The sequence below is a fragment of the Lissotriton helveticus genome, chromosome 9 (assembly GCF_964261635.1).
Source record: "Lissotriton helveticus chromosome 9, aLisHel1.1, whole genome shotgun sequence".
Taxonomy (NCBI): Eukaryota; Metazoa; Chordata; class Amphibia; order Caudata; family Salamandridae; genus Lissotriton; species Lissotriton helveticus.
In genome coordinates, this window is record NC_136070.1 from 225,541,896 (window position 1) to 225,562,021 (window position 20,126).

General features: G+C 45.3%; 2 protein-coding genes across 5 annotated transcripts in view; one reads left to right on the plus strand and one right to left on the minus strand.

The window, feature by feature from the left end:
• The window catches only part of SEC23A (SEC23 homolog A, COPII component), an 891,592-nt gene that overhangs the window by 439,178 nt on the left and 432,288 nt on the right, over positions 1–20,126 (plus strand). The gene's annotated exons all lie outside the window — the stretch shown is intronic.
• LOC144781109 (adenosine receptor A3-like) overlaps positions 1–20,126 on the minus strand; it is a 46,682-nt gene that overhangs the window by 4,238 nt on the left and 22,318 nt on the right. The window contains exon 3 of the mRNA XM_078659765.1: positions 5,940–6,093. Coding sequence (XP_078515891.1) covers positions 5,940–6,093 — 154 coding nt within the window. The remainder of the gene's footprint in view (positions 1–5,939; positions 6,094–20,126) is intronic.

Here is a 20,126-nt window from a genome sequence, read left to right on the forward strand (position 1 = left end):
CGGAGTGGAGCCAGCTCGGCTCCCTCCAGGTCCAGTGTTATCTGGACTTGTGCGCATTTCACATCTATAAAAAAATTTAAGGATGGGGGACCACGTTTTCTCGTTTCTTTGTAATGTGTATGCCAAAAAAAAACAGCCAGCAGGGGGGGCAAAAAGTATATATAAAATACATAGAGTTGCAAATGTTGTTTCGAAATAGACACTTAAAGAGAGCAGGTACATAGGGGAAATAATTATTCGTTTTGAAGAGAAACCAGGGTATTAAAGAGAGCAGGTACAATGTGGTTCATTATGATAACCCCCTATCGCAATGACCGTGATAACTACCTACTTTTGTTATCCAAATTGTGGATGGAACAGTCTTACACATGTGAAAAATCTAGTTTACTATTAATTTTGGGCAATTTCTCTTTTATTCCTCATGTGGTTAGCTAATTTCAAAAGCAGGCATTCACCCACATAATATAATCGAGTTGTGTGACTAATAAGGACCATCATTTTAATGTGAAACCGACTGTGCCCTTGTGGATCGTGATATGAATGAATCGGATTAGTGCATATAATGCTTCCAGTCGTAAATTGTATTTTAAATTGTTTACATGTGCACACCATTATTTCATCAGAGGTTGTGCATAACCACCGTTAAGTAAGAGAAAAGCTGGGAAAATGGAGGCAGAGGAAACCGAGAAACATGGGTGTTCAAATAAGAAATTGAAATGAGAGGGAAACTCTGAGATCGAGATGGCAGTGAAACTGGTAAGGATTAGGATGTGCGTGCCATTTGAGGCATTATTTTGGCCCTCCTTGTCATACAACAGATATTCTAAGCATTATGGTGGCATTCCTTGGTATTATCTGGACATCGTGGTGGCACATGCATAAAGTGGACCTCCATGGCATATTGTGGCCATTCTCAACACATGGAGGCTTGGCATGAGGTATCCATTCTTGGCAAAGTGTGGCCATTCGAAGTAATATAGGAGACTGGACATATGGCTGTCCTCAGCTGTCTGTTAGGGTAATTCTTTCTAGGCCTCATTTGACTATCCCCGGCACAATGGTGGCAATTACTACACTTGTTTATGCTTTTCATATTATCAGCAGTTGGTCTTTTCTGTGGCTAACCCTGACATATGCTGGTTTCTCATGCCTTCTACTATTACCCTGACATTGGTCGTCTGCATTTGATGGCTCAGGCTAGCATGTAGTGGTGTATATGTGAAACTATGTTCATGCGGGTCAGTAGTACTTGTGATTATTTGATGAAAATGCTGAGCTGGTACTTGGGGACAAAACCTGCAGATTTAGTAAAAGTAAAAAGTTTGTATTTTGCTGACAAAAAAAAGTTATTTAAAAAAAATTACAAGTTTTGTTTGGGGGGAATTTGGTGTATTTAGCCAACAGGAAAACATGGCATTTGGAAATATCTAGATAATGTTTGAAAGCAAAGTTATTAATTTTCCGTATTGTATTTAAAGTGGATTTATAGGGGACATTCCTTGCTGAGCCGCAGACTCTTATTGTTTCATTGGTGTCAAAGGGTGTTTGCTACTACTGGTGTTATGTTGTGATACATAATGAGGCATTGCTTCTCCTAGATTGGTAAATATTTTCTGTCTGAGACCCGTATGGGTGTGTCTGCTGTGTAGAACAAAATGATAGCTTTAGTGAAGGGGACGCGTATAGACTAAGGCACCTAACAGAAGTTGCACAGTGCTGTCAGGATGGTAAATCTGTACCCGCAAAACCCGTACTACCCAGTAACACCCCGCCAGTACAGTTCAATTAAGACCTAATCCCGAAGGAATTGGTAATAATCATGCAGACCTGATATTAATAGTCAGGTTTTTGCAACATATTCCTTTTCTAATGGGCGTTTTCGCTCACATTTGTTACCTGCTCTGGACTCTTGGTGATTGTGAGCAGGGGTCTGCTGCACGAAGGAGGAAGGATGGTGGGTAGGGTGATGGATGGCAGCATAATCTGTAGTCTGTCAGTGGGGGAGCATTACATGCTCCCGCTGGGCCATGACTGGGAGTCAGAAATGGGCAATGTGACTGGCAGGATTTTACAGCTGGTAAAACTAGATGTTGTTCCAGCATCTAGTAAATCTGGATGCGGGAATAACAGCCAAACACATGATTGAGTTTACCGGCACTCCATCTGTAAATTGTGCTCCACTCAACTCATAATCTAGGATTACGAGTGCGAGATGTATTCAACCTATCAATCCCGCCCTTCCCCTGCCCCATTCACATAGATTTTCAGTTGTACATTAAGACCCGTAGTATGACTGCAAATCTACGTGGAGGGTAACATGGGAATACCAAAAGATTTAGTTATAAACCAACAGCTGGTCCGAAGAGTGTCCCGGCAAAAGAGATGGAAGTTAAATAACAGTATTATATGTGTATTGAAAAATAATAGGAGGACATGTCAAATTGCATATCCAGATTTTGTGCACTGCCTATCAACCTAAGCTTTTCTTTAGACACTTTTTACCGAAATGGGAATGCAAACTGCTGTGTTTCTGTGTTTTGCCAGATTTACCTATGATAGTCTGACCTCTCATACACCTGTAAAGTTAAATGTTTGGCCACTAAAATGTTAAAATATTGGAATATTTAATTAAAGTCTCTGTAGACCAAGCTCTAAAACCTTTGACATTTGTGATTTATTTGAAACTTGTTCTGTAAAATCTACATTATGTCCCAATTTTTTAAGAAACATTTCAGGGGCATGACCTCCCAAAACCCTCTTGAAGGGTAGCTTTAATATCTGCTTAGTAAACTTAGCATTCTTTAGAATGGCGCTTTAAAATTGGTCATTTGCTTATTTTTGACCAAATTTCATTTTTTTGCGTGGATGAAAGAAATTTCTGAGACCTTTCAAGAAAGCATTGGGATTGTATTTTTTCACTGTCAGTGCTATATGGTTTAAAGTGGTCCTTATATTTTTCTTCTTCTGGCTACTCTCTTGTCATCAGTGCAACTCTGATGGACTTGAGACTCGCATGCCCTTGACATACTAATTCCCCTAGCGTGGATTTTGAAAATTTCAAGCAGGCAGCACGGCAGCCCCTCCTGGAGTTTTCCAGCACTTCAGTTACTGTTCTGTCACAATACATCTTCTCGGCTATAGAGCGCATTGAAGGCAGGTGCAAGAAGCGGCATAAACGCAGCTGCGCCACTGAGGCAGGCACACCAATCCACAGCAGCCCATACTGTGTTGCTCATGAGTGACCTGTAACATAAGTCAAGGTAGAATGGATGGTGTATGTGTCAAGTCACACTTCTCTGGCCCTGTCTCTCAAGTCTAAGCAGGCTATCCTATTCAAGTAGCCAGGAAGGCAGCAACTGAGCTGCTAGATCAGTGGAACTCCTCTTTTTTCTGAAAGATCAATGCACTGGGAGGCACATCCAGATTTTAAAATCTGCTAGACGATAAATAAAAATGCTTCTCTGTGAGATAACGCACTTTGCAGCCATCTTATTTTTCCACCCTTGTCGTAGCCTCCAGTACAGGAGGTAAGGTTTTCTCAAGGAGATATCACCGAATTGCTGCAGATGTTTCCGTCATGATTTAGAGAGAGCTGGTGGTGCTCATTTAAAAGAAACTGCAGTGAACACCCTTTGATCAGGCAGCAAGTTATTGCTACATATAAATCTCATGGTGTTCAGAAAGGACAATTAAGTGAACAAGAATTCCTCTATAGAAAGGGTCTCCAACCTTTTCTGCAGTGAGAGCTACTACCGATCAGTGAAAATCATTGTAAGCTAAGTAAGTTGCTCATTTTTACCAGACACCCCCACTCCCAGCTTCATTGACTTTAAGCCCAGTGACCATAGAGAAAGATACTATGGTTTGAACATAATATAACAGGGCTGCCATGTATGTCCGTGTGAGTGTGTATGAACATGTGGACGTATGAATGAGATATCTGTGTATTGTGATTGAGAGCATGTGCCATATGTACATGTGACACAGGACATACCTTCGCCATATGTGGCACTGTTACATGTATAACACAAACATACAAACATTTATTTAAATGGAAAAAATGTTATGCAAATTTGTTCCTAATAGGGAAAAAAATTCTGAGCTTTAAATTTCTCCATACCTAAAATAATGGCGTTATTTTTAAGTTATAAATATTGCACGTGTCTACTAGCCAGTGGGAACAAGATGTCTTCTGTGTGTAAAGGCGATACTTTGATACGCATGAAAATTATACTGAAGTGTTAACTTTGTTTATGTGAATTTCATGAAACTAGTTGACATTTTTTCCCATTTCCAAGTGTCACATTTACAAACACCAGGCATCTTGCTCCCAGTGGCCTGTAGACTTTGTGCCATATTTATAACAGAATACATCCATTTGTTTTAATGTGAGGACTTTCAAGTAAAGAAGAATGATTCATACACATTTAGACATAATTTGCTTAATTGAAAGTTTAGAAATACATCAAGACTTAATGTTTCATAGACATATTTTTCTTCACTTTAAATTAGTCCCATCAAAAAAAATATACTATTTTTCAATTATAAATATGGCACAGTGTCTACTGGCCACTGGGAGCAGAACACCTGCAGTTTGCAAATGTGGCACTTTGAAATGGGAGAAAATTGAAATGAAGAGTTAACTTAATCATTAAGTTAACTTTTCATTTTAATTTTCCCAATTTAAAAACATTCAGAAACATCAGTTTGTTCTCACACTCCAATACAAAATTGAGATAGAAATGGGTTATAATTAATTTTTTACCTCACGCATTTTTATTTGTGAAGTGTGTATATAGCGCATTGTTGTACTTGTAGGCTGGGACCTCTGCTAATTATTGTGCCTGCACTTGAACTGTTGAAATTAAACCAAATGCCCTGTAACCAGGCCAAGCCTGTAGGTTGCTCCCTCCGTGCTCCTGCATTGCCCCGAAAGGGCATCTACCATAGTTATTTGCCTTGCCCATATGTTACCACTCTGTCACTTCTGGTTGGACTCTATATCATTAGCCATGGCTCTGTCTGATGCAAGGCTGTGAATTGCGGCCTGGAACCAGACCTTACTTGTAGGTTGCTCCTGTCACTTGTAAGTGGACTGTTTTGATGAGTTCCCATAGCTCTTTGCATGCAGGGCATGCTTTGGGGTTGCCCCTTTTTCATCTGTGGGTGGGCTCTTAATAGTAATTGTTGTGGCTGCGCATGTCTAGTCAAAGCCTGAGTATTACACTTCTGTAACCCCTTGGAGGTTTATCTCCTGTCACGCCTGTGTATGTCTAGGGCACACCTGTGGTTTACTTCTGTGTCATTCCTGAGTGGACTTTTCAGATTATGTAACATGGTTGCATATGTCCAGTGCTTGTCTGTGTGTTGCTCTTATGCAGCTGAAAACCAACCTCGGGCCTTAACCTTTGCCAATCTGGCCCTTGAATTCTGCGTTATACTTTAGGCATAATTGCAGCTGCTCCTTCGCAGCAAAGCTACTCAGAGGGGGCCCTTTTGTCCGACTGCACTTATTCCATCTTGTTTGCCTCCCCCAGCTGATATTCCACATCTCCTCACACAACACCTAAACGCTTCCACCATTGGGCCTACACACAGTCCTCACCATCACCACCAGGCACAGCTGTAATTGATTGTAATTCACATGGATTCTAGCCCTCGCTAGTATTGCCTCCACAACACATGTCGTTGCTGCGGCTTCAGTTAGGTTAAGAGCATCACTCTGGTCGGTTAGGCACTTCCCCAAAGGCTAAAATGCAAGTGAACACTCTTCCAATCATTCGCACTCTATAGTGTAGTGTGTACCTGTCCTCCCTTGCCCTTCGGTGCTTCATAAAGGGGTATGTAGAGCTATATAGAACTAAATTCAATACAATAAAATGTATCAATTGATTTTCTGTCTGCAAAATAAATGTAAAGTTAAGTGCGAGTATTCTTACTTTTGACCCAGTGATGTGAGCCATGGATTTAACACAGATGTTAACAGAATCAGCCATGTTGACATTTTTTCCACTAGCGATGGAACCTTCTCCTCTTGAAAAATATCCATGAAACTGATGGTTGTGTAGGGTATCCAGCATACGACAAGATATACTGAAAGAAAAATGATATGATTGTGAATACATTAAAATAAGTAATTCATATTGTGTTTTACCTCGTATATTATGTAATATATAAAAAAATATATTCCTTTTTAAACATTCCTTTTTTATTCTTTTTCTTAGCCACATGTATAAATACATTACATCAAAAGAAAACAGAAATAAAATACCAGTGATCATTATCAGAGCACATGAGAACACAAAGTACAGAACATAACTATGTACCTATCCAATTACAATTACAACACATGTAAAGCAAAGGGAGACAAATACAGAAATGGACCACATCCTTTTAAATGTTAGCCAAGAGCGTAGACTTTGCTTAACACTATTTCCATTTCATAAATTTCCCTTAGTAAGACCCAAAATTCATTAATATTTTGGACTCACTCTTTGACTACAAGATCGAGCTATGCATAAACGGGCACATGCCAGAATAATTGAAACAAGTGATCTCGTAAGAAAACCCCAATCTGAAAGTACCCCTAACACTATTTCCTTCACTGAAATCTGGTTATCATGGCCAATCAACGTTGCAAGCGCATGGGTTACATCAGACCAAAATGTATTAAACATAGGACAAGTGTTGAACATATGACATAAATATGCAGCATATTCTTGACACTTTGGGCAATATGACTTAGTAGCTGATTGGGTGTTACCCCACTTAGAAATTTGCTCTGGAGTGTAATATAGCATAAATATAACTCTGTTGCTGAAGTTTCAGACTGACTGACGTCACTGCAGAATCTACAGTTTCCAAAGATTCCTGTACGTCCTCTTAAGTTCTATTAATATTGAAAATCCGACTTAACTTAACGGCTATCTGTATACCTTCATCACTAACAGCTGCTATAAGTTTCTGATAAGTTTTGCCGATAGTTCCTCGGCCTGTAGTACGAAAAAATACAGATAGTACCTCAGAAGGATTGGATAACTCTAATAAGCCCCGACCAAGAGTGAAAAAATCCCTTACTTATAAGTACTCATAAAAATAGGTCTGTAGCAACCCAAATTCTTCTTTCAGGGCTAAAAAAGACCGGAATCCTTGTCCATCATACAATTGGTCAAGCTGCGTTATACCCTTGCACTGCCACTCTTTCCTAGCGTAGTCATGAAATATGTCAGGCAGCATGGGGTTTCCCCATAATGCAGTATATATATGCAGATCTGGTAGTGCATATTTTTTACCAATTTCATGCCATATCCTAGTAATATCCCTAACTACCTTAAATCGAACCCGCTTATAGTCATTAGGGTCAGACGTTTTGTACAGTAAAAACCCCGTATTTCATCCACAGGCCAGTTGCTTTGAGAGCCAAATTGTACTGGTGCCGGGCCCCTAAGTAAACTTTGTATTCAACCGTCAAATGCGTCCCAAAAATATAATTTAAAATCGAGGCGTTTAAAACCACCTTGTTTGTACAATAGTTTTATATACCGGATAGGTCTCCTTGCATGCCGTTAGCCCCAGATAAAGCTACCAATGGCACTATCTAAACAGCTATTGGGTTCCTATATAGTTTCTGTACCGCCGAGATGAACCTTTGACCGAGACCTGTTGTTGACATTGTCGACCATAGAGCTCCCCAAGTCACCCGGTCAAAGGCCTTCTCGGCGTCCAACATCAACATCCCAAACTGCTGACCCAATTGACCAGAGACATCAAACGCAGCAATGGCTGTATTAATATGCGCTGCCATGTCTCTACCTGGGATGAAACCATGCTGCTGTGCCGCGACTAGAAGATGAATAACAGGAGTCAATCGTGATGCGAGAATTTGGGGGGAAAAATTGCATCTTGTTGATCAACGATATAGGTCGATAAGAGCTCATATCATGCATTGGTTTCCCCTTTTTTGGTAAAACAATAATATTAGTAGTATTCCAGGAGTAGGGAACATCCTCCCCTTGAAAAATTTCGTTGCATAGTGCACGAAAGACAGATATCAATGTATCTTTAAAGATTTCATAAAATTCAAGCAGAATATTGTCCTCACCAACTGCCTTGCCAGTTGGCAGAGCACTAATCACTTCCTCAACTTCCCCAACGTCAATATCTTTTTGCAAAAGCTTGGAGAGCAATAGATTCAAAACAGGCATTGCAATCTCCTGTATGTATTCCAAGGCAGTTTGTTGGTTAAAACATACTGAATCGCCATATAAGTCAGCATAAAATAACCTAAATTGTTCCACAATGTCAGTAGATCTAGTGTAAACAAGACCTTCTACCCCTTTAATTAATTTAATATGCGATCTAGCCCTTTGATCAGCAATCTGGTTAGCCAGCAAATGGCCCACCTTCTCCCCGTATTCATACTGTTTGGATTTGTACTTATTATAGTTATTTCCTTCTTTATCCCTTATCCTTCTCCTGAGCTTAGCTCTTACCTCGACAACCTGCTGATAGATCAATTGTTCGCCTGTCTCCTTTGCAGCAATAGCTCTAGCATGTTGTTGCTCCAGATCTAAATTGAGCCTGTGTTCCTGCTCTAACAAGCAGGCACCCTGCCGGTTCTGTTTTATAATATATTGCAGCGAGACCCCTCTTACTTAGGCCTTCAAACAGTCCTATACTATTGCAATAGGCGCTGTGCCCAAATTATTCTCTAATGTTCCTCGCATAAGTTCCACATACTCTGGATTACTGAGGAGGTGTCTAGGTAAAGAAAATTCCCTAACTGATTCTTTAGCCCAGGCTGAAACTGCACTGTTGGCATCACCGGGTTGTGGTCTGATCTTATTTTAGGACATACCTCTATGCATGCATTTCCCAAAATAATATTAGTTAAAAAAATCATATCAATCCTCGTATAATGTTTGTACGGGGATGAAAAAAATGTATAGCTCGGTATAGTTGGAAATAGTCTCCTCCAAGAATCCACCAACTGATGTATATGAAGGAGGTCTAAAATAGCTGCCCCAGTCTTACACATTCTAACACGAGCTGTAGCATTAGTAGTATCAATATTCAGTATTTGGGCCTTAAACACTACATACTGTAAGCTTACGCCCATAAACCATCAGTTGGGCAATTGCCCATCTCCCTTTAGAGTCGGCCATTGTTCGACGAGCCGTAGCCCTACAGCTTTTGGAGTTTAAGAGAGCCACCCCTCAGATATAAATTGATTGCGAAGTACATACAATTATTTCATAACCAAGCTGTTTTAACTGAGCTCTGTTTTTATAGGCAAGATGTGTTTCAGCAAGCCATTACTAACCGGCGCATACCAGCCTGATTAAGCCCCGGCACATTCCAACACATATTCTTAAGGTCCGGCATTTGAAAATACTTGTAAACTCGTTCCGATCATCTCCCCTCTCATTACGTGCCCCTTTTCCCTGTACTCAACCAATGTAAATTTCAACAAGCTGTGGCTCTTTACACCCCCCCTACCAGTCGACCAATCCACCATTTTTAAACCCTCCCCCTCCCTTCCTACCTCCCCCGAGTACCTACAAAAAGGAATCTCCCCATTCCTTGCTGTCCCAAAATTGACAGCGTAAAGAAAGACACCCCCACCACGAGACCCCAGGGCCCACGCACCCTGCACACACCTCTCAAAGCAGGTATTCCACAGTGACATAGTAAGAAAAAAAACAATAATTGCTTTGGAAATACCAATCAAAAGGAAAAAAAATCACAGGTTGTTCCTCTCTGTTCCAGTGTATGAAGGCACATGGTAAGCTCTACCAATTACATTTAGGCACCTGTTTTAGTTTTCTTTTTTTTTTTTTTGCTTCTCCCTTCGCTATCCCACTGCAAGGCTCTCCAAGTTTCTATAAGAAGAGCTACTTCAAATCAATGCAGATCTTGTGAGCTACTAACAAATATTGGCGCCACAATATAGGCCACATCGGACAAGATTATTAGTGGCCATTCCATCTAGGATTACCATTAGTGACCATTTCTTTCTGTGCGTTGGTCAGGTTAGCAGCAAAAATGTCCTAAAAATCTTTGTTTGAAATGTTTCTAAATGTGTAATGAAATAACAGCCATAGCGGCGGGACTCTTCTGGAAAAAAGGAAATAACATCAGCAATAGGTCTCCACATTTTAGCATGAATTCTGCATCAATAAATGTAATCAGTTTTGGAAATACACTCATTTATTCTTCAAACATCAGTGTTAGAAATGGCATCTCTGGTTGGCTAAAGCTTGCGCCAAAGCCAGGCAGAGACCACCACTCTAGTTAGGGCAAGGGAGTTACACGCCAAAGATAACCCCTGCTCACCCCCTCGGTAGCTTGGCATGAGCAGTCAGGCTTATCCCGGAGGCAATGGGTAAAGCATTTGCACAACACACTCACACAGCAGCAACACACTACGCACACCACAAAAGAAACTCCACACAAGGTTATATAAAAAATAGCCTTTGTATTGCCATAAACAAATTAGAAACATAATCACGCATTTACACTGTGCCAACTGGCACTAGGCAATATTCACAGGGGATTATATACAGGACCAGGCCAATCGGGCCACGGTCAGAACCATCAGAACAGGTAAGTACATTTAAAACACAACCAGTAACTACTGGCACAATAATGACCTCCGCATTAACACATTAGGCATAATACATATTAGGCCCAAACCTCATTAGTATAAACACATTACGCAATGGGCCTCCAGCATAACCACATTATGCATAAATCATTGTAGGCATCACATAAGGGCCTTGCGCCCTACCAATACTCAACTCACCCGCAGGCCAACATACCATCTCTAGGGCTCAGATGCCCTATGTCCAAAATGTCAGGGCTGACCTCTCGGCCAAAGAACTGGGGGAGGCATTAGCGGCCCTCCACACGGGGAAGGCCATGGGACCCAACGGACTGCCAGTAGAATTGTACAAGAAGGTGGCAAAAACCGTCACGCCCGATTTATTGAATATGTACAATGACAGCCGGACAGTAGGATTACTGCCCGAGGATCAGAGGGTGGCAACGATAGTGGCAATCCCTAAGCCGGGAAAGCCCACGACGATGACGTCGTCCTTCCGGCCGATCTCGCTAATAAACGCGGAGGCAAAAATACTGGCGAAAACGTTGGCACTTAGGCTGCAGCCACACCTCAAGACCTTAGTAGATCCAGACCAGTCTGGATTCATGCCTGACCGCAACACCTCCCTAAATCTGCGACGCCTGCACGAGGTCCTGGCCCGAATACCCCTGTTTAAAGAGGACGCTGCCATCCTTTCATTAGATGCTACGATGGCCTTTGACCTTGTTGAATTGCCATTTCTTTTTGCAGTCCTCCGTAAGATGGGATTCGGCCCCAAATTCTGCAACTGGGTTAGACTATTATATACGGCTCCATTGGCACAAGTGGTGGCTAATGGCCATATTTTTAGGGTGTTCAAACTGGGGAGAGTGACTCGACAAGGCTGCCCTCTGTCGCCGCTCCTCTTTGCCCTCATACTGGAACCTCTGGCCGCCTGGCTCCGACAGGAACCAAGGATACGTGGGATGCGGTGGGAGGCGGATTGGGAGGACCTGGTTCCCTTATATGCAGATGATGCTCTAATCTACTTGACGTGCCCTGGGGAGTCACTGAAGGTCCTGATGGAAGTACTCACGGCGTATGGGCTGAAGTCTGGGTACACCATTAACTGGACTAAGTCGCTACTGTATGTACTGAAAGGTCCAACACCGGAGCTGCCTCCGGGCTGCACGCTCCAAATAGCGTCCAGAGGCTTCAAATATTTAGGAATTAACGTAACCCCACAAGAAAATGTATTCATGGACGAAAATCTGGCGAAACCCCTTACACGGCTTAAGGCGGATGTTGGGCACAGGCGGTCTCTGCCGCTGATGCTTCTGGGGAGGGCGGCATTATTTAAAATGTTGGCACTCCCTAGATTCCTCTACGCCCTGCAAAACACCCCCTTCCCAGTCCCACTTATGTACTTTAAAGCAATAGAGGGTGAGATCTCATCACTACTATGGGATGGTAGACCATCCCGTATAGCACAACATAAACTGGTACATCGCTGGTACGACGGTGGCATTGCCGTACCAACTGTCAAATTCTACTATTGGGCCTCGCAGCTAATGATAATAAATCAGTGGCTACATGTTCCCCAGGACGAGCCTGCGTTCCGACTGGACAGGATCCTCCTCCCTGCTGACAAATTGATGAAGGCCCTATATACTAACAAACGGAAAAATACCCTCACAGGCCCCACCGCACACGCAATCAGAATTTGGCATACCGCACAAAGGGCATTGGGCTGGGAGGTATTATTGACGCTTGCCACTCTGCTCTGGGAGACACGGCGTCTGGGCACGCTAGCACACACCAAAGGGTTCAAACAATGGGACCTGGTAGGGATCACTAAAATAGGCGATCTTTGGGTGCGGGGGGGGGGATCCTCACTTTCTCTGCACTACAGGAAGAGTATCACATGGGAGCCACTGAACATTATCGCTACATTCAAATCAGGCATGCGCTCCAAAATGCGATTCCCCAGGGCACTAAACTGGCAGACTCCTCCCCTCTAGAGGACAGGATACTCACAGACCACATGGAGAAAAAAGCCATCTCCCAAACTTACCGCAAACTGGTTAATAATCAACCTGATCACACACTGATACTGAGAGGCAAATGACAAGCAGACCTGGGGGATATAGAAGACTCAGATTGGTTGGATGCGCTGGCGTCCGATCGGGAGGCGGCCATCCATCCCGGCTTAAATTGATACAACTCAAGGTGTTGCATCGGGTATATTACCCCCGCACCACTTTGCATAAACATCTCAGAGGTGGGAGGGGCGGAAGTACAACGAGATCCCCGGTGTTTCCTACTAAATATTTGGCAACCCACATACCTCAACCTAGCATTGCAGACATGGGCTACACAGGGTATGACATTCGCCAAACGGAACATCGCTTAACACTGGGGCTCTGGGTCACCACCTACGTTACAGCAATGGGCGGCAGACATAAACACAGCCATGGTTGCAGAGAGAGCGGTTCATATACACAGAGGGTGTCCTAAAAAGTGGTCCAGAATATGGGAGAGATGGAATGAGTCCCGGGGGAACCTCTGTGACCCACCGCACGCAACAAGGACACCAGATGATAGCCCATGAGTGATGATGGAACGAGAGGGGCAATGTGCTAGCACTATACGTCACTGTGAATACGGGGGGACAATGAAGAGGCCGGCGATGCCGGCGCAATTTTGACACCAATGGGCTATGATGAACTGACGTATGTACACTGCAATTTTGAGTGCTTTACTTACTTCTTACTGGCGATGATGATGGTTTATTGAACTTCATGAAATCTATGTTTATATGATGATACAAAATGCCAATAAAATATGTTTTAATAACAAAATGTCAGGGCTAGAAGCTGCCACTCACAGCTAAAGAAAAAGAAAAGTGCGCAGAGCGCTGGGGCAGGGCAGGAGTGTAACTCACCCCTCTCTTTGCAAAACGAAATGCCCCCAAGGAAAATAATAGGTCTGGTACTACTGTGCCTCCTGAACCCCCACTAGGGCTCCTAAGCAACAAATGTCCCAACATTGCAGCTACCTGCGCTCTCGCAGAGCAGCTGGACATGGCACTGGCACCACCGTACCGTGGGAGCCTCACTCTGTGACTCCCCAGGTAACTTTTGCCAATGTTGCAGCTGCCCTCTGTCTAGCAGGGCAGCTGTGAAGAACCCTCAGGACCTGGCACCACCTGTGCCTTAGGAGTGACCTCGGCACGGTCATCGACATGTGCCCCGACATACACCTCCACCGGACTCCTGGTTAGGGTCATAAGTGCCCCAAAAACGTTGGAGCTGCCCACTGTCAGGCGGGGCAGCTGTGGCAATGGGCACCAACCATATGTGACATAGAGCCCCCTACTCACTGGGGCTCCTTTGTGGACTCCACTCCTCTTCACGTTGCAAACAAATGCGGGTTGGGCTCCCGCTTGGCTTCAAGCCGGTAATGAAGATCTGCCCGGCGTTGGTCCTTTGGCTGAACACCAACACTGCGCCGAGAGCTCTCTGATTCCTCTCCGGGCGCGATCCAGCGGTCCTTCTGCAGCTGGGGCAGCGGCCAGATTCCTGTCTCGGGAAACTAGGCGGGGGCCGCACCTTGCTGATGCCGGTTGCCAGGAAACACGCCAGGCTCTCTTCCCAGGTCACAAGGGCCCCCGTACAACAGTCAGCTGCACCTCCGCCGGACTTTCACTCTGGGGGGCGACGGGTGTGGAAATGTAGCCCGCGAGGCTCTCCTGTCTTCAACAAGTCCCGCCTACAGTCAGGCGCGGGTGCCTGACTTGCGTTTTTGGCGCTACATCTCCTTCGGCAAACTTGGGTTGGGCACCTGCTGGAAGAATAAAGCAATTGCGGGGTGGGCACTTGCTCATCAGCACCCCAAGCTGGCTGGGCACCCGCTTCCACATAAACACCACAGTGGGGTGGACACCTGCTCTTGGAGGCAGGAAACAGTGGGGTGGACTCTCGAGTAATTTAATAAGCACGGAGGGTGCGACTGAAGGGGGGGCTCCTGCTCTTCTTGGGCAGCGGAAGGGGGAATCCCACACGCCGGGATTCCCTCAAAGCACGTCGCAGCCTCAGCGCTGCAGGGTCCACGCTCCTTCTCCCTCTGGTAAATACAATACAGCGCTCAGCCTGTCTCCCACCTGACGCAATCAGGGAGCAGGCAGCCCATATTTTCCAGAAATGCGCAGGCATGCAGAAATAATGAGTCCTTGGTGCTGGGGAGACCAGCACGCTGGGACCCCCAGGGAACAGCAGCTGGGTCCCGCGGTGGTACCTACCGGCAGAGGGTCTCCTCAAGTAAAATACGAGCACAAGAAAAACATTTCATGGGGTCACAGCCCCTACATTTATACAATTTTTCCTCTTTGTACTGCAGAGCACAGGGCTTGGGGAACCAGCAAAAACTGGTTCAGGGGGGAATTGGAGCACTTTGTTTACAAGGCTCCTCTTCCCCTTTGTCAGGTGGGGGCTCGTCATCAGACACACCACAGGGAGGCGGAGCCAGCATTCACTAGGGCAGGCACACTCCTATTCAATCATCAATCAATCATGAGATTTGTAAAGCGCACTACTTACCCGTGAGGGTCTCAAGGCGCTGGGGGGGCGGGGGGTGCTGCTACTGCTTGAAGAGCCAGGTCTTGAGTAGTCTTGAGTAGTCCCTATTCTGGGACCAGGGACTTCTCCCACTACTCAAAATGTAGATGTCCCATTCAGTCTAGCGCTGACTCACCCTGCCCCTCCTGGAGCCACCCACACCTCACCAGCCCCTGTCACTCAAAAGCCAGACATGCAATTCACATCAGGCAGGCAGACACATAGCACACAGAAATGCCAACTTCTAAAAGTGGCATTTCAAAAATAACCACAATAAATCTGTGCACACCATTGTGCAGCATTTATTAATACCATTTCATACATACCATACTTGACCATGCTGCGCCTCTCATATCAGGGTTTACCACTGACCCACATTCATCAGGGAATCCCCCATGCATTCCTATGGGAGGGCAGGCCAATCTCACTAAATGTAACCCAGGGCACACACACTTTACACTGGACAGCAGTGCTAAAGTGCCTAGAGGCCTAAAACCACCAACACTGCACAGGGAATAGGCTATGAGACAGGCAAAAAGTTTAGGGGTGAACCTGCCGAAAGGGCCAAGTCCAACAATCAGTGTCTCAGTTTCTGAAAATATACACGGTGCTATAAAAATATAATTGTTTATAATTGTTAGTAAAGACGCCCAATCCCTCCAAACAAAGATTTTTGACAAAAAAAGGTTTTTGCTTCCAAATGCCAGTTTTCATTTTTAGCTACTGCACCTTTAGTCCTCAAACATCAGCTTGTTGTTTTTATAAGTTACTAACATGTACAACTGCCTAATATGATCATTTTGTCTCTCATGTGGCCATGCTGTATCATCATACCACCATAATATCAGGAATACCCACACATCCACCAATCTTGCTATGGCTGAACACGATAATGTCAAGTATGGCAACCATATGTCAAGACTGGCCATATTCAAACTAGTGATGGCCACCACTGTAGTAGAAGTGGTACCCCTAGGCGAAGGATGCCTGCAATAAGTCACGGGCAGTCACTAATAACTTAGGAGGTTACGTCAAGAATGGCCACAATTATGCCAGCCTGGACAACATAATGCTAAAGGTGACCATTACGCCAGGAGTGACCACCATTATGCCAAGGTAGGGACCCTTTATGTCAAATGTGGTCAGAGTTAGGCCCAGAATATAGAACAATCACAATTGTGCAGAACCACCATTATGCAAGGCATTGAAATCACTGTGCTAGAAATGGTGAACACTGTCAAAGATTACCTCCATAAAGCAAAGGAACAATCAAATGTCAGTATCGGTCTTAGATGCCAGGGGTTACCTACAGAGAGACATAACATCTGTCATGGAGGGACACCGCACCAGGCACACACACATTTGCATGAATCAATAGGGATATTTGTGTTCTCAGTGACAGTTGTTAATGCTACAGAGTACAGTTTTTACTGATTTGGGAAACTGCTGATAATATATTTTGTTCCCTCTCTAAGTTTTGTACGAGGGGGTGTATTGTTAAACTTACTCATACATTTCTTTGAATTGTACTGTTTTTAGTTGATCTTGTCTGATAGATACATCTGCCAGTGGATTCCTCACCTTGTGAATATCCCCCTTGCGTCAGCAACATTCTGAAATTCTTTTTGTAGCTTCGCGCCGATGTGGACGACGTCATAGAGGCACGGCATCGCGCGCGACTCCGCTGACGTCACCGACACCATAATAGGCCCACACCAGCGTGATAACATCAGTTCCCTTTTTTCCGCGTCGTCGACGCAAACGGTTTTGGGGACTCTCTGTAGCTGTTGGTAACTTTGTTACTGTTTTCTCGATTTTCCTGCTTCTTTGTGTCTCTAGCGATGTCGACTAAGAAGACCGGGTTCAAGCCTTGTAGGGAGTGCGGCAATATGATGTCTATCACGGACCCGCACGAGGATTGTATCTGGTGCCTGAGTTCGGACCATGATGTCGATGGCTGCTCTTCTTGTAGATGAATGAACCCAAAGGCGCTTCGTGAGAGGGAGACCAAGCTTCTTATGGCGAAGTTGAGAGGTAGTAGAGAAAAGATGACTTCGAGATCACGTTCGAGAATGGCGAGGTCGAGGTCGCGGTCAAGATCCCGTACGGCGTCGCCTTCGAGGTCTTCATCTGATCATGCTTAGAAGTCGAAGAAAAAACGTAAGAAACAAAGGCATGGGCCTCGACATCACTCCGGTAAGGATTCGGACTCGAGACCGAAGTCGCATTAGAAGAAGCATGGGAAGGATTTTGTGTCTCCATTGCCGGAAGTCTTGGATCCAGAAGGTGAGGCTTCGCCTTTGGAATCGCGAGCTCATCCACCGACTCCGGTTCCGAATCCATCTCCGGTGCCGTCCCCGGCTCGAGAAGATGAAGAGGTCCCTTTGGATGAGGGTTCAGTACCTGTGGAAGAAGAGGCGAATCCGGAGCCTATAAAGGGTCAGTCTGAGGGTTCTCACCCTCCTTTCCCGGCCCCAGGTCAAGACCCTAAGGCATTTTTAAATGCTATGTATGGTGTCTTTTCCAGAGCATGGTACCCCTCTGGTGCACCTTCTGGTCCTATGGGTCCTCTGGCTTTTAATTTAGGAGTTACCCACTCCTATGCTCCAGCTCCCTTTATGCCTTTCATGCCGGCTCCGACGCCTCCTTGGCAGTTCTCGGCTCCGCTGAGGTCGTCGACGCCGATACCGACGTCGCCTGCTCCGAGTCGACCTCGTGAACAGCGCCCTGTGCCTTCGGAGTCGATCCCGACGTCGATCCCGACTCCGTCGGAGTCGTTCACGGATCCGACGGCGCGGCTGTTGAAGGAGAGATCTAGGAGGGATGCTCAGCGCCTCTTGGAAGAACAAAGGTATAGGGAGGCTGAGGCTGAGATGCAGGAAGGTGAGCTTCAAGATGATTGTTTTTAAGATCTAGCGGAGGCTAGTGGTCTGGAGCTTTCTCCTGAATGGGAGCTGCCATCTGTATCTGATGATCCTTCAAAGGATGTTAAGCCATACCACGTAGTCATGAGGAAGGCTGCAGAACTTTTGAATTTAACTTTGCCTACGGTCGAATTTAAATCTAATCTTCTGACTGAGGTTCTCCATTCCACAAGTTCGGTAATTGAGCCGTTGCTCCCTTTTAATGAGGCTTTAACTGAGCCTATTTTGGAGGTTTGGAACAAGCCTCTAACAGCTCCTGCAGTGTCTAAAAGTGTTGCAAGGAGGTATAGAGTTGCACCTGGGGACCCTGAATTTTTAACGTCACATCCTTCGCCTGAAAGTCTTGTTATTCAGGCAGCCTGTTCTAAAATGACTGTGGGCGCATTTCCTCAAGTGCCTGGGGATAAGGATGCCAAGAAACAGGACCACACTGCTAAGAAGTCCTTTTCTTCAGCAAGTATGGCTTTAAAGTCAACTAATGCCACTTGCCTTATGGGGAGATGCATTCATGCCCTTATGGATTCGCTGCGTCTGTTGGTTTCTAAAATTCCTGATGGCAACAGGAAGGATTTTGAGGAAGTGTTGACTGATGCACAGGCGGCTGCACGCCAGGTGATCCAGAGTGGGCTGGACACTGCTGATTCGGTTGCTCGCATCATGGGAACCGCTGTTGCCTCTAGGAGATCTGCCTGGCTGAAGTCATCGGGTTTTTCGGCGGACGTTCAGGCTGCATTATTGGATCTGCCTTTTGACGGTGTTGGACTTTTTGGAAAAAAAGCTGACGCAGCCTTAGAGAGATTTAAGGACAGTAGGGCTACTGCCAAATCTTTGGGGCTGCAGACCAGGGGTTCATCTACCAAAAGGTATAGAGGTTTTGTACGTTCTTCCTTTCGCCCCTACCGGCAAGGTCAACAGCAGCAGCAGCAGCAGCAAAAACCCCTGTACAGGTCTTACAGGGGTAAGCAAAGAGCTCGTCCTCGAGGATATCAGGCCTCCTCCTCTTCCACCTCTTCCAGCCCCCCAACCACAGAAAAGCAGCCCCAGATCCGCCATTCAGGATCATGCGGGTCCTGTAGGCTTACCTATTTTCTACGGGATTGGGAATCGGTTACATCAGATCTTTGGGTTCTCAATCTCGTAGAAAATGGGTATGCTCTTCCCTTTCGGCAATTCCTTCCAAATTACCCTCCTTGCCAAGGTTTTTGCACGGAGGAACACCTGTTACTCCTGCAGGAGGAAGTCTAGACATTGTTAAGAAAGGGTGCGATAGAGTTGGTTCCAGAGCAGGAAAGGGGTCAGGGATGCTACTCCCGGTATTTCCTGATACCCAAGAAGGATGGCAGGCTTCGTCCAATCCTGGATCTCAGGATCTTGAACCTTTACCTAAAACAGGAGAAGTTCAAGATGCTCACCCTTGCACGGGTTCTTCAGGCGCTGATGGAAGAAGACTGGATGGTGTCAATAGACTTGCAGGATGCATATTTTCACATCCCTATCCTGCAGTCGCACAGGAAGTATCTCCGTTTTACGGTGGGTTTACAGCACTACCAGTTTGTGGTCCTACCGTTTAGTCTTACTACTGCGCCTCGAGTTTTCACCAAGGTGATGGCTGTGTTGGCGGCACATCTCAGAAGATCGGGGATACCGGTATTCCCGTATCTGGACGATTGGCTGATCAAAGCCGAATCCCCAGAAAAAGTGCTCCATCATTTGCAAGAAACAACTCAGTTGTTACACAGGTTGGGTTTTTCTATAAATGTACCCAAATCTCACCTGGTGCCCTCCCAGCGCAACCTGTTCTTAGGTGCGGTACTGGACACAACTGTGTGTCGTGCATTCCCTCCACCTCAAAGGATTCGCGACATACAGGAGTTAATTCCTTTATTTCACAATGGAGCGGTCGTTCCAGTTCTGAAGGTCCTTCGCCGGCTCGGTCTGATGGCTTCCTGCATTCTGTTGGTCAACCATGCACGCTGGCACATGAGGGCGCTCCAGTGGTGCCTC